The 12538-nt window shown below is 40.3% G+C and overlaps 1 protein-coding gene across 2 annotated transcripts; it reads right to left on the bottom strand.

Moving 5' to 3' along the window:
• Positions 1-1549: 1549 nt before the first annotated feature.
• LOC120302977 (retinol dehydrogenase 7-like) lies at positions 1550-9259 on the bottom strand. Of its 2 annotated transcripts, none has more exons than XM_039332024.1 (4): positions 8896-9259; positions 4512-4770; positions 2560-2717; positions 1550-1942 (listed from the first exon to the last, which is right to left on the bottom strand). In XM_039332024.1, the coding sequence occupies exons 1-4, from the start codon at positions 9209-9211 to the stop codon at positions 1725-1727; spliced, it is 951 nt and encodes a 316-aa protein (XP_039187958.1). In that variant the 5' UTR covers positions 9212-9259; the 3' UTR covers positions 1550-1724. The 2 variants fall into 2 exon arrangements, with proteins under 2 accessions (XP_039187958.1, XP_039187959.1); XM_039332025.1 differs by having other exon boundaries at positions 1739-1942; positions 4564-4770.
• Between the last annotated feature and the right edge of the window lie 3279 nt (positions 9260-12538).

Here is a 12538-nt window from a genome sequence, read left to right as displayed (position 1 = left end):
CTTTTTAAAATACTTTTGGATTTTGAAGCTGTCTCAAGCAGGAGACAAAAAACAGGATCAGAAGTAGGAACAAAAAGGGCCATGCATAAAATGAAAAATGGAGTGTGCTTCAAGCTGAAAGCAAAGCTCTTCTAGGAATTTTCAATCCTAACAGCATTCCTTCAAACAGCTGGTTTGTCAGAACAATACCTGAAACATTTCAACTGTTGCTTCAGCTCTAAGGAAACAGTTAGGGCTCAGCCCAAGAATCTTGACCCCTTGTTGTTTGACCTCAGGGCCACAAAAATACATAGAGTAGCAGTTCATGCTAAATGCAAATTCCCAACCAACAGCCCCACACCCCTCCAAAAGCTCTGAAGTGTGACCATTTTAAATGAGGCCATCGTGACACACATTTTACCTTGGATACAATCTTGTTCTCTCTTTCCCTCAACCTTGGGTTTCTGCCATGGTAGGGTTTGCTGTCTCCTAACACCTATTGGCTACCATGATGCTGAGGGCATGTCCATTCTGTTTTGGCTCCTGGGCACTGATTTCCAAGATCACTTTAGCTTGGCAGCAAGGGAGATGGGATGCACGATTTCTGCAGAGACATCTTCCTGGATAATGCATTTTCACAAATGGGGGTCCTTCAAATTTTCCACTAATTCTGCTGATATTTTATGTGCCTTTTTAATACTTTTTATTGGTCCTATTATTTTATGTGTCTTTTTAATACTTTTTATTGGTCCTATTATTTTTATGATCTCTGACAAGATGAAGATGGGACCAGTCTCATGCAGCTGTGCAAGGCATTGTGGTGATTTAGGTCCTCCTCGAGGTGTACATAGTTTTGGTGTAAGAGGGTCTGTAGGGATGATTGTTATTAGTATGTACATGCCAATCACAACTGCCCCATTCTGGAAAGCTTCTTTAGTGTGTCTATTGCCTTGAATATTTGCTTTGTTCACAGAGGCTTGAAAATAGATGAAAAGGAAACTTTTACCTACAATATATAGAATGCATTTCTGCCAGTTATGGTTCCTAAAAGGAAGGCTTTTCTTGAAGGTTAAGGCTTATGGCAAATGATTGGCAATACATTTGAAAAAGGAAAATTTAAAATACAAGAAAACCCATGTTGCTTAGCCAGTGCAATAGTACTACAAAAACTATATTTCAAGTACTAAAAGGTCAATACTGTGTGGTCCCCAAGAGAATATTTTTTTTTTGCCAAAGTCATTCAGAACTGTAAAACTGACTCTAGCCCAAATGGTTTGGCAGACTCATTTAGCCACTGAATTCTGCCTGGCCCATGCTTTCTTCCTTGCTAAGCTCAAAGATTATCTCACCACACTTCACTTGGCTTCTGGGCAAAAGGACTTGTTTTCTCAGGTGGTTCCTGGCCTTGTTGATGATGTAACAATCTGGAATATTACTGCAAAAGGTACCTCCCTTCCTAGAATCAAATGGGACATTTAGGCCATCTATTCCAACTCCTGCACTCTGTCCAGAAATCCAAATGAAAGCATATACAGTAGATGCTCCTTGTTTTAATAAACAAAGAAACAAATTTTTGCAAATCTTTCCTTTATTACAGAGCTTGAAGACTTTTTAGTTCTTAAACAATGGGACTGAAAATATGGATTATTCTTGCATTGGTGAAATGATCTTACCAGTTTTCACTACAATTGAAACTAGTTTATTTGCTCATTTGAACGACTGTAATACATTTTCTACAATGGAATCTAGACTGCTTGTGCTGGCTTTGGAAGAGCAATCCTAAATATGTAATCTATTATTGCAGATGGCAAATAAGAGGCAGGCAGGAAGAGGAATTTTGCATCCCAGCCGGCAGAGTAACGGGTACGAGGATAGCAAGACGTCAAAGCATGTTCTATGCAATTGGTGACCAAGCAGATGTTCTTGTTGCTAAACTTCCCGACATAGCAGATATATTTGTGATCTAAGAAATATGAAGCAAAAAATCAGTCAATGGATTATCTTTCTATAGAAGTTTCTATGCTATATTTTATATAAAAAATATGAGTATTCCAACTCTCTATTCTGGGAGAAAGGGATAGTGGGAGATAAGGTGTCAAGTACCCTTGTTGCATGTGAACAATGAAGAGCAATATAAAAGGTTCTCTTCAGTTCTCAGCCCAAAGAGCTAATAGAAAATGTGATGCTTCAAAAGTGGAATGGCTTTGGGATTGGTAGGGACTCTCCACTCAAAGCCAGGGCCGGTCATGAGGTGAACTGAGATAGTCACTTCAAGCAGAATGAATTAAGCATCTAGAAAGTGTCGTTGTTGACAAGCCATTCAGTGGTTATTTATTGTGTTATTTTATTTGTAATACCCAAGATGGAGAAACATGGGATTTTCTATCTGATGTGGGAAAATAACTTGACTAGTTAGCATCTTCACTCCAAATGAGGACATGAAGGGCAAGTGTTGCTGATTTACTTCAAGTAGCCAAATGTGTTTTGTTGGCTTTGGTTACCTTTATGATTCCTGCCCCTGCTGTTTCTAGATAACTCATATGCAGACAAAAGTCTTTCTAGGGTTCCCCTTTTACTCACAAGCATCCAGGTATGACTGTCCATAATATTCTTTGACGTGTGGAGTGATTCGGCTGAACACACCCTGTAAGTGCTGTTCCGGGTTATTGAGCATATTTGTGGCAAAGCCCCCAGGCTCAATGATGCTGACTCTGATTCCGAAAGGAGAAAGCTCTCGCCTGTATTGGAATAAAAGGATTACCTTTGCATAAAGAGGGCCAGAGGGGGGGAGGGATTAAGGTCTTGGACTAGAAGCAGGGAGACTAACTTTTACTCTACTCTAGTCACAAACACTCCTTGGGTGACTGGATTTGCTTACTCCTTCTCAGTCAACCTAACTCAGGAAGTTATTTTTGTTGGAAAAATAGGAGGTTGAAGCAATATATACTCTGCTTTGAGCTGCATTGTGGGTATTTCAGTCTTTTCCTTTTTGTGCATGTAAAAAAATTACAGCAGTTATCATATATGAAACAATGTTCCACAACTCTTTTCTAATTGTCTATCCAAGGGTTCCCCAACCTATGGTACAAGGCCCGGTACTGGGCCATGGCCTCTTAGCCACCAGGCCCCAGGAATAGCTGGTGAGCCCCCCCACTCGTGGTAGCACTGCTGCACCGGTGCTAGCGGCCCCATTTACATATGCACAAGGATGCTAGCAACACTGCTAGTGTCACACAGGCGCTAGCTGCCTGTTTGCGCATGAGTGCCCAGGGCCGCCTGCGCACACATTTCCCTGCTCCTCCCTTTCCTTCTGGGCTGCCAACGCAGAAACGTTGGGGAGCTCTGCTCTATCCAGTTGTCAGCACTGCGACAATTGAGAAAACTGTAACCATTTTACCTTTTGCTTTCATTGTGTTTCTTTCTGCTTTCTGGGATTTTAGATGTAGAAGGGGGGCAGGGGGGAATGTTTGAGCATTTTCAGTTAGCCATAAAAACTGCAGTTGTGGGTGAACTCAAGGCCAGTGTTAGATAAAGTTTTGGTGGGCTGAGAAGTTGGGAGGAGAGCCCACGTTTTGGATTAACTGGTAAATGTAATTTATGACAGCTTTTCTGGGATGGGAATTGCAACTTGTTACTTTGTATCTGGGGGAGGGAACTTTAATCTTGGGTTCAACTATGTAAGCGCTGATACTTTTTTTCCTGAATAAAATGTTCTTTAAGAAAGAAATCTTTGCCTTGAAGTTTTTTTCATTGGTTTCATCTATCGGAACCATGACACCAGTTCTAGTTTCAATTGAATATTGATCTTTAAAATTCTTTGTATCTTTGTGTGTATTTGAACTCAAAATGTTCAGGCACTTTTGCAAGTCCAGCAGGTATGATAAAATGACCCTTTGGGTTGCCCACATTTCCAACATAGATTTGAAGTACCTTTAGACATATTTTAGATAATTTTTCTGCAGTTATATGCCAAAATTACATCATTTTATAATATTTTTAAAGGTATAACCTGATGGGAATTTCAGTCCTTTTTAACCATATATTTTCCTACTGTTGCATCAATTATGTCCAATGATCCTAGCCCATTTTATCATGTATGCTTTCACTTCTTCTTCCATTTCAAATTTCATGAAAAGTGTATATATTTTAGCCATTATATTTTTATTTGGCATAATTGTTAAAGTAACTGGATAAAAATAGAGAGGCTCTGAGTTCTAGTCCTCACATAGGCATGAAAACTGGCTGAGTGACCTTGGGTTAGTCTCTCTGTTCTCCCAACTCTCCTGATTGGGTTGTTCTTGTGTATTCAATGTTCTATTATCTATCATAAATCTTACTCTTACCTATGCACATGTAACTGCATGAACATTTTGAAAGCTGCAGGACTGCCACAAGCAGGCCAAATGTCTATCTCAAACATGTTCCCATTAAATATAGGCCAGAAAGACTAAGTGCTTTGCTGCTTCAAATGTAGCAGGGGAAAATAATTTGCTGCTAAACATGAAAAAGTAGCTATTAAGTTTACATTTTACCTCAGAGAGTCTGAGAAGGCTTCCACAGCAAACTTGGAGAGGCAATACCCACCTCCGGATATTGCCAGTCTTCCCAGCACACTAGACAAGTTGACCACTCTCCCTCTGGCTCGCCTCACCAGGGGTAGCATGTGGAGTGTCACATCAATCAGCCCAAGCAAGTTGACTTCCAGCACTTTGGCAAAGTCCTCCTTCCTCAGGCACTCATTAAGACCAACTGGATAACCAATGCCTGCATTGTTTACTAACCCCCAAAGTCCTGTGAAGGGAAAAAAAGTGGGATTTGGGAGAATCTTCATAATTTTGTCTTTGAATAATCTTAGCTGGAACCCCAATTTCCTCTGACCTAGAAACCAGGATGCTGAGAATTCTAGTCCTACTTTAGGCACAAAAGGTGGCTGGGTGACCTTGGGCCAGTTACTCTCTTAGCCCAACCTACCTCACAAGTTTATTTTTGTGGGGAAAATAGGAGGAGGAAGAAGTACAGGTAGTCCTTACCTTATGACTACAATTGAACCCAAGACATTTGTTAAGTAAGTTTTGTCCAATTTTACGACCTTTCTTCAGTTGTTAAGTGTTTTAAGCTACTTATAAAGTAATAAAAGTAAAGGTTTCCCCTGTCCAGTCATGTCCGACTCTTGGGGATCAGTGCTCATCTCCATTTCTTAGCTGAGGGAGCCAGCCTTGTCCAAAGATACTTCCATGGTAATGTGGTCAGCATGACTAATATGCCGAGGCACAGAGAATGCTATTTCCTTCCCATCAAAGTGGTACCTATTTATCTACTCACGTTTGCATGCTTTTGAAGTGCTAGTGGGCAGGAGCTGGGGCAGGAAAAGGAGCTCACCCCGTCTTGTGGCAATTGGGTCTCATCCCTGGGTTGTCAGCTTTCCAGCTGACAAGCTTAGCATCTTTAACCACTGAGCCATCGCACACACCCTCTCATAAAGTAAAAAGACAAATAACTGGGCGTCTGTGAAATATGAAGGAAGGCCTTAACTCTCCTACGAATTTTCTACTCTGGCAGCATCCCTTCAAACTTGTTTTATTGATAAGAAATGCGTGTTGGCAAAATATCTGCTTGTTGGTTCTAATTTCTAAGACTACCTGATGTTTGCTTATTATTTGTGACCTTGTGTATAAATGTTTGTTTGTGGTGGCTTGTTCTGGGAATAATTTCCAAATGATCTTATTCTGCAGAATAAAATTTAAATATATAAAAACTTCCAAGATCATTTTAGCTTGGCAGCAAGCAAGATGGGATGCATGTTTTCTGCATCTACCTGGATAATACATTTTCCCAAATGGCTGTCCTTCATATTTTGCACTGATTCTGCTGGTATTTCATGTGGCTATTCTTTTTCTTGTTCCAATTATATTTATGCCCTCTGAGAAGATTAAGACAGGACCAGTTTCATGAAGCTGCACTTTTATGACTGTTTGTGCAAGGCATTGTGGTGATTTAGGTCCACCTTGAGGTGTACATGGTTTTGAGGGTCTGTAGGGATGATTGTTATTAGTATGTACATGCCAGTCACAACTGCCCCATTCTGGAAAACTTCTTTAGTGTGTCTATTGCCTTCCCTGGCTACTTCCAGGCATGAGTTGAGAATTGGTCTCTGTGTTAATTCACTGCCCCCACCTCTATTCCCCTTGCTGGGTTAATTGGAGACTAAGTTGCTCTTCATCAGTCACCTATATTATCTACTTAAACTATATTAGCCAGCATTCCCTTCTTTTTTAAAGAGCTAATTCTTTTTTAAAAAACAACAACAAGTTTTATTAATTTTCCAATTTTACAAAGCTCCAGGTATTAAGGAACCAACATGTTGATTGGGTAATCCATAGTCCAATAACAAGCTCTTTCATACATATGTCAGGTTACATCATTAAAAATTTCCTCTCTGTTTCCCTTGGTTATTATATCATATTCAAATTAATACATTGCTAGTTATAACTCAATTAGTTAAAACATTTATCAATATCTTTTGACTTATACGCCTCCATGTCCTGTTTTTAACTTTTATCTAATTTCAGTTACAGTATTCCAATTAGCTTAATGTCCTTAGCATTTAGGTTTCGGATAACCCACGGTTTCCTTAGTTCATTACAAAATAGTTATCATATCTAAGATATACTTATTATTTACTCAAGTAAATTCTTACTTATTTTCACAATCATATTCTATTTCTCATCCTAATATCATCACTTACTAATAAAATAACCTTTATCATCTCAATCCATCTTCTATATTATAATTCAAAACTATTATTCTAGTAGCTAGTTTTTAGTTCCCTTATAGGTCTAAAATCCTAAATATTAAATCAGTTAATGTCTTTTAAAATCTCCTTAGCCCATTAAATGAGATTTTAGACCCTTCCATTAAAGGTCACATAAAGAAATTCCTTTTTTTAAGTATGACTCTGGCTTTCCTTTTGTGCCAAACAGGCTTCCATAGCAGTGCCTTTACATCCTCAGGTGGATCTCCTTTCATTCCTACACATGTCGTTTGAATCAGGGGAGACCATCCAGTTATCAATTTTTCAAGGAAGCTGGTCCCTTCATAGTCATAAGATTGTTGGCCTAATAATTTGAGTCTCCATGTTTGGCTTAGTATATTTGTCATCAGTTCAGACTGGTCTTCTTCTTCTTCTTCTTCCAGTTTCAGCTGATTTAAATAAAAATTCATATTCAATGTTGTAGTTGTTGTTTGGTTGTCTGGGTTATCTAAATTCTCAATGTGCTGGGTATGTAGGTCTTCAGCACCTTCCATCTTAGTGTTGCTTTCTTCAGTTTCTGTTGCTGTTAGAATTGCAGATTTTTTAGTTGAAAGGTTTGGTTATCAGGGTTCTCAGTAGGTTGTGGCTGGTATTCTTTAAAGTCCACTTTAGTGTTAATGCCTCCTTCTTCTGTTGCCTTTTGAGTTGTAAGTTTGTCAGTTGAAATCTGGGCTGCAATTTTGTAGCTTTAAGGTGGTGCCTTTATCTTTCAATCTGGAATTCATTAGCTCAGTAGCCTCTAGGATTTTTTCAAGTATAAGTTTGTAATTAAGTTGTGGGTAGTATTCCTCCATTTCTGTGGTGTTTACAAATAGTCCTTTAGTGGAGGCTATTTTTGATAAATGTCAATAAATGTCCACCTCCACTATAGAGAGTTGTTTTCACCACCCAGCTGTTTCAAGTTCTTATCTTTTTTGATAGTGTCAAGGACAAATTTTAGTCTCACAGATCTCCCAGTCAGAAAAAAAATCACTTTCTGTACCAAATTTTGCCACAAGATGTCCCCAGTAACATGTAAAATCTTTTCCCAAACTCAAGTTAGGCTTTTATCGGGTTTAAAAAAAAGAAATATTCTTTTTTTTCCAGCTTAACAGATAGGTAAGATAATAAGTCTCTGTAGGAATAGAAACCTTTTGGGACCCCAGGTATTCAAAAATTACAAGTCCAATTATTTAGTCGTTTATTTTAGTTGTTCTTTTTTTCCCCATAGCTTTATATTCCCAGAGTAGGCAGAAGCCGCCAAATTAAGAAGGGGGAAAAAAGAATTCCCAAAGGCTTTTACAGGAAAGTAGTTGGAAAGCAAGAACGGTAAGGTAAGGTCTCACCCAATTCCTCCACGATGCTTTCATTGTGCTTGGTAGTGCTTTTGGCTTTTGACTGGAACGGCTTAGTGATCAGCCATGTTAATGGCCTATCTTTTCTTCATCGGTCCAAAGGAGCTGCCTTGGATGAAACAGAAGGGTTGCCACCCTTCTGCGATCTGTCAGTGGTGGTCACCCCTCCAGGGCGACTTTCAACCCTTTCCAGGGTCTTCCGACGAAGGGAAACTGGACGGCGGAGAGAGTGCTCTCTTTGCTCGTCCACTGGCACTGCAATCGCAAACCGGAAGCCATTGCTGAGCTAATTCTGAATGTGAATTAACAAATTCTGTTGTCTATGGATTCTGTATATCTTGTCTTAAGTCCTAAGCTCTTAAATACCACATTCTATATCCTGTAAATATTTGAGAAGCATTAGAAAGAATTTGACTCCCTCAAGCCTTTTTTTTTTTGTCTCTGTGTGCTGAATCCACAGAAATGCAAGGACATTTCCTTCATGAGACAGTTCTTATTTCTATCTCTATTCTTATTGCCCAAATGACAAGGAAAAAATAAATGTGTGTATAAAATCAATTTAAGAAACAAACTAAACAAGTACATAATTAACGAATCAAGAGTTTGGTTTAAATGTGCACTTGACTAATTAATGAAATCAATAATGCATAAAGAGAAAATGTACTATGTCTCCTGGAGAGGTAAAACCTGATAGCTTGAAAGAAGCCCATTCTTTTTTTGCACTGCTTCCGCATAAAAATACCACATAAGATAATAAACAGAGTCCATTACCTTTGTTCCCCACGCAGGTTTTCACCCACTCAGTTGCTGCTGCAACATTCTCAGTATTGGTGACATCCAGCAGAGTGGTTTTTAACCGGTCCGATGTGACCTTTTCCAGCTGTTCTGCCCCTTCTGGAGTTAGACAAGCAGCCAACACCCGCAGACCCTGAGCATCCAGCTGCCTGGCCAGCTGGTTCCCAAAGCCAGAATCACAGCCTGTGATGAAGACATATTTCTCTGTCAGATTCTCCACCATTTGTCTTTCCAGGTACCAACGGCGAAGGAGGAAAAGGACAGCCACTAGGACAGGCAGAAAGAGCCACATAGCTGAAACGTGCCTGGAAGAATGAGAGAGAATGGAAAACTAGCTGTCCTTAAATCCAGGTACAGGTCAAATATAATAGCTACCCTGTTCCAAAGATGAACATCAGCCAAGATGATTAAGATCAGAACAACTGCATGTTGCAAGGAATCATGACCTTCAGAGTATATAACAAAATGACCATCAAATAGTCCACTTGTATAGTCATGGTAACCAATTGATCGATTCCATTAGATTAGTTCAATGAACTACCATATCAGTACAGCACAGTATCACATAGTCAAAAGGAAGCATGAACATTTTCATTTGTGCTAGCAGAGGGCTATTGAATAAAAAGACAATCATTAGCCACAAATACATTGAGTTCTTTTTCCACCAATATACATGAAGTGTTCTACTCAGTGGGGCTTAATACTTCTCAAGCTTTCACTTTTCTTGTTCCTCTCTTTATCCAAACTTCCAACATAGGCAAAACTTTTCTGTCTACAACTTGTTGCTTGATCTGGAGGGAGGGGCGCTGCTCTTTGCTACTCATGGGATAGCTATCACCCTATGGAGATTTCATTGATTTAATTGAAAATTTTCTCCCCCAGCTTTTATATTCAGGTCTGGGTTTCCAAGAGTCAGTAGGGGAGCATTTTTAATTCTCTTTGATAATCAGGGTTTTGAAAACTCCCCACCCCACCCCCTTGGCTTACATCCATGCCTTCAGTACCTGTGCAGATCAGGGATACATTTGCCCTTACATATCTAGGAACACTTCTACTCCCAGCTTCAGTTGCATTAGTGTCATTTGCCCTCGTTGTTCAGTGATTTTAAAGGGGATCAGGTCCTCATGCTGGCTCCTGTGGAGCCATACACTGCTACCACAGACAAGGAGCATCAGTTCTAGTTTCCATACATGGAATGCTTTGAGATTTATCTCTTTTTCCAGATTCCTTGTGAGCCAAGTTCCAGAATGAAACCTTCCCAGTAGTTTGGGCTTACCCAAGTGTTTGGAGTTGTATTTTTCTGATGGCTTTAAGTGTTCTGGAGCAATTTTTTTCTTTTTAAATAATTTTATTAAAGGTTTTTAAGTAGAACAATAAAAGATACAAACTAGAAAGAAAGAAAAGAATGCAAGGAAAAAAAATATAAAAAGACCTCCCCCCCAATGAAAGCAAATTCCCACTACCACCATGGCAAGAATAAACAATTCTGTGATCTTTTCACTTCCTCATAGCTAATAAATGCAAAAGCCTTCATCTAATAACCCATCTTTTAACAATAGGCATATTGAATAAGTAACACTTTTCTTCAGTCAGTAACAGGTGGTTCTCAATTTATGGTTACAATTGGGACCAGACTTTGTGTTGCTAAACAAAGCAGTTGTTAAATGAGTTTGCCTTATTTCATAAACTGTTTTGCCACAGTTGTTAAGTGAATAACTCCAGTTGTTAAGTAAATTATGTGGTCATCTGGTCTCCCCCATTGACTTTGCTTGCTGGAAGCTGATATGACCACAGGATGCTACAGCTATTGTAAATACATGATGGTTGCAAAGCACCTGAGTTTTGATTATGTGGCTTTAGGGATGCTTTGACAGTTGTAAGTGTGAGGAGTGATTGTAAGTCACTTTTTAAGTGCTGTTGCAACTTTGAACAGTTGCTAAGTAAATGATCGTGATGTGAGGACTACCTCTACCAACAAAAGATCCAAACAAAGCTGTAGGAGGTGAACAGGCAAGGGCAGAGTTAAATGCATCATCGGATTGGAATCCTTGCGCAGCCACAAGAGAACCAAATCCAGTTCCCCCACGTATTCTGTGTACCCTTATCTTGCTTTACTGCTGGCAGGCGGTGCCGTTACAGAGAACCCAAGGCTGATTACTCAAGAGCAAGGCTTTTCAACCAGTGGTACGGGTACCACCTGTGGTACATTGGCACCTGGCAGATGGTACGCGACCATCCTAGAAAAGTGATAGTGGGGGAGGGGAATGAGCTGAACTGATGGCAGCACCACACAATCCTGAGCAAGAGATGGTTGGAGTTGCAGGACTGTCAGGGCTCAGCGGAAGCGCCAGGATCAGAACCAGGCTCCAGCTGGAGCTCGGCGCTGATTCTGGTGTTTTTTTGCTGAGCCCAGAAGAAGCACTGATCAGCTGGAAAGTTGCAACATCTCCAGGCTCTTGTGATCTACATTCAGATGCTTGGCAACTGATTCATATTTATGACGGTCAAAGTGTCCCAGGGTCATGTGAAGTGACCAAAACCTGCTGCAACCACCCAGCGGACAGGGGAATAAAAACTAAACACTCACCCCCACCCCACTCCCACTGCCAATCCTCAACAGAAATTCTCACAACCTTGGACAGGAGGAAGAGCGCCGTCGGGTGGGCAGGCAGGTGTCTTGCTCTGTGGCTTGGCTGGTGGCACTTTTTCAGTACCATTGTAACTTCAAACAGTCACTAAGCAAACTGTTGTAAGTTGAGGACTACCTGTACTTCACTTTTTTCCTTTTTTTTTTTGGGTCATCAAATTTTTGACATCTTGCTAGGCGACTGGTGGTACTCGGATATTGCCATATCCTAAAAGTGGTACAATGGATGAAAAGGTTGAGAAGCCCTGCTCAAGAGGTTTGCAGGAGAGTCAGACAAAATGAGAACATTTCTTTCCCAATGAGACTTATTCATCAGCACCAGACCAGTGGAATTTCCGATGATCAGATCACGAATGTCTTCTATTCTCAGCCTCCTCCCAATATCAGCCACCAGATGGGTGCACCCTATAATTGAACACAATGACCGATCAAAGATAGCTATCAAAACCTTATAGCAAACACTGAAACTTTATAGCAAAACTTTATAGCAATCACATCCAACCCACCAAGGAATATTGTTACAGATTGATGCTATTTTACATCACCCAGGGACCCAGGTGGTTGGGAAGAAATGGTTACTGCTTTACTAGGTTCAGGAGAAACAGCTAACTTTATAAACCTTGCAAAAGTAAAAGTGCTTAAAATTCTCATTGTCCCTTTCAATTCTCCCATGCAAGTGAAAATTATTGATGGTCTACTCTTGAAAGCGGGTCCACATTCCACAGTGTCTTTACAATTAACTGTAGCCAAGTACTCTGAGCTGTAAAGCATTTTCATGACTAATCACCTGGACCACACAGTCATTTTGGGGCCAGGATGACTGCAGCTTCACAGCCCCTCTCCCCACTCAATAAAGCAGAGGAAACGTGCTATTTCTTTTGATGACCCAGGACTCACTTCAGCCAGGTGGGCGTGATCGGGTAGGCGTGGCCATCTGAGTGCCGCCAGGTGGGTGTGGGTGATTGGATGTGG

Source organism: Crotalus tigris, unplaced genomic scaffold, assembly GCF_016545835.1.
Source record: "Crotalus tigris isolate CLP2741 ecotype Arizona unplaced genomic scaffold, ASM1654583v1 scf7180000024441.2113493, whole genome shotgun sequence".
Classification (NCBI taxonomy): Eukaryota; Metazoa; Chordata; class Lepidosauria; order Squamata; family Viperidae; genus Crotalus; species Crotalus tigris.
The sequence above is the reverse complement of the archived record's forward strand: the minus strand, read 5'-3'. Positions and strand labels throughout refer to the sequence as shown.

Coding starts and splice junctions, on each gene's coding strand:
- LOC120302977 (XM_039332024.1), bottom strand. CDS start 9,211: ATGTGGCTCTTTCTGCCTGTCCTAGTGGCTGTCCTTTTCCTCCTTCGC. Junction 2,718..4,511: donor GCCTTCTCAGACTCTCTGAG/GTAAAATGTAAA, acceptor ATTCCAATACAG/GCGAGAGCTTTCTCCTTTCG. Junction 1,943..2,559: donor ACAGTCATACCTGGATGCTT/GTGAGTAAAAGG, acceptor CATATTTCTTAG/ATCACAAATATATCTGCTAT.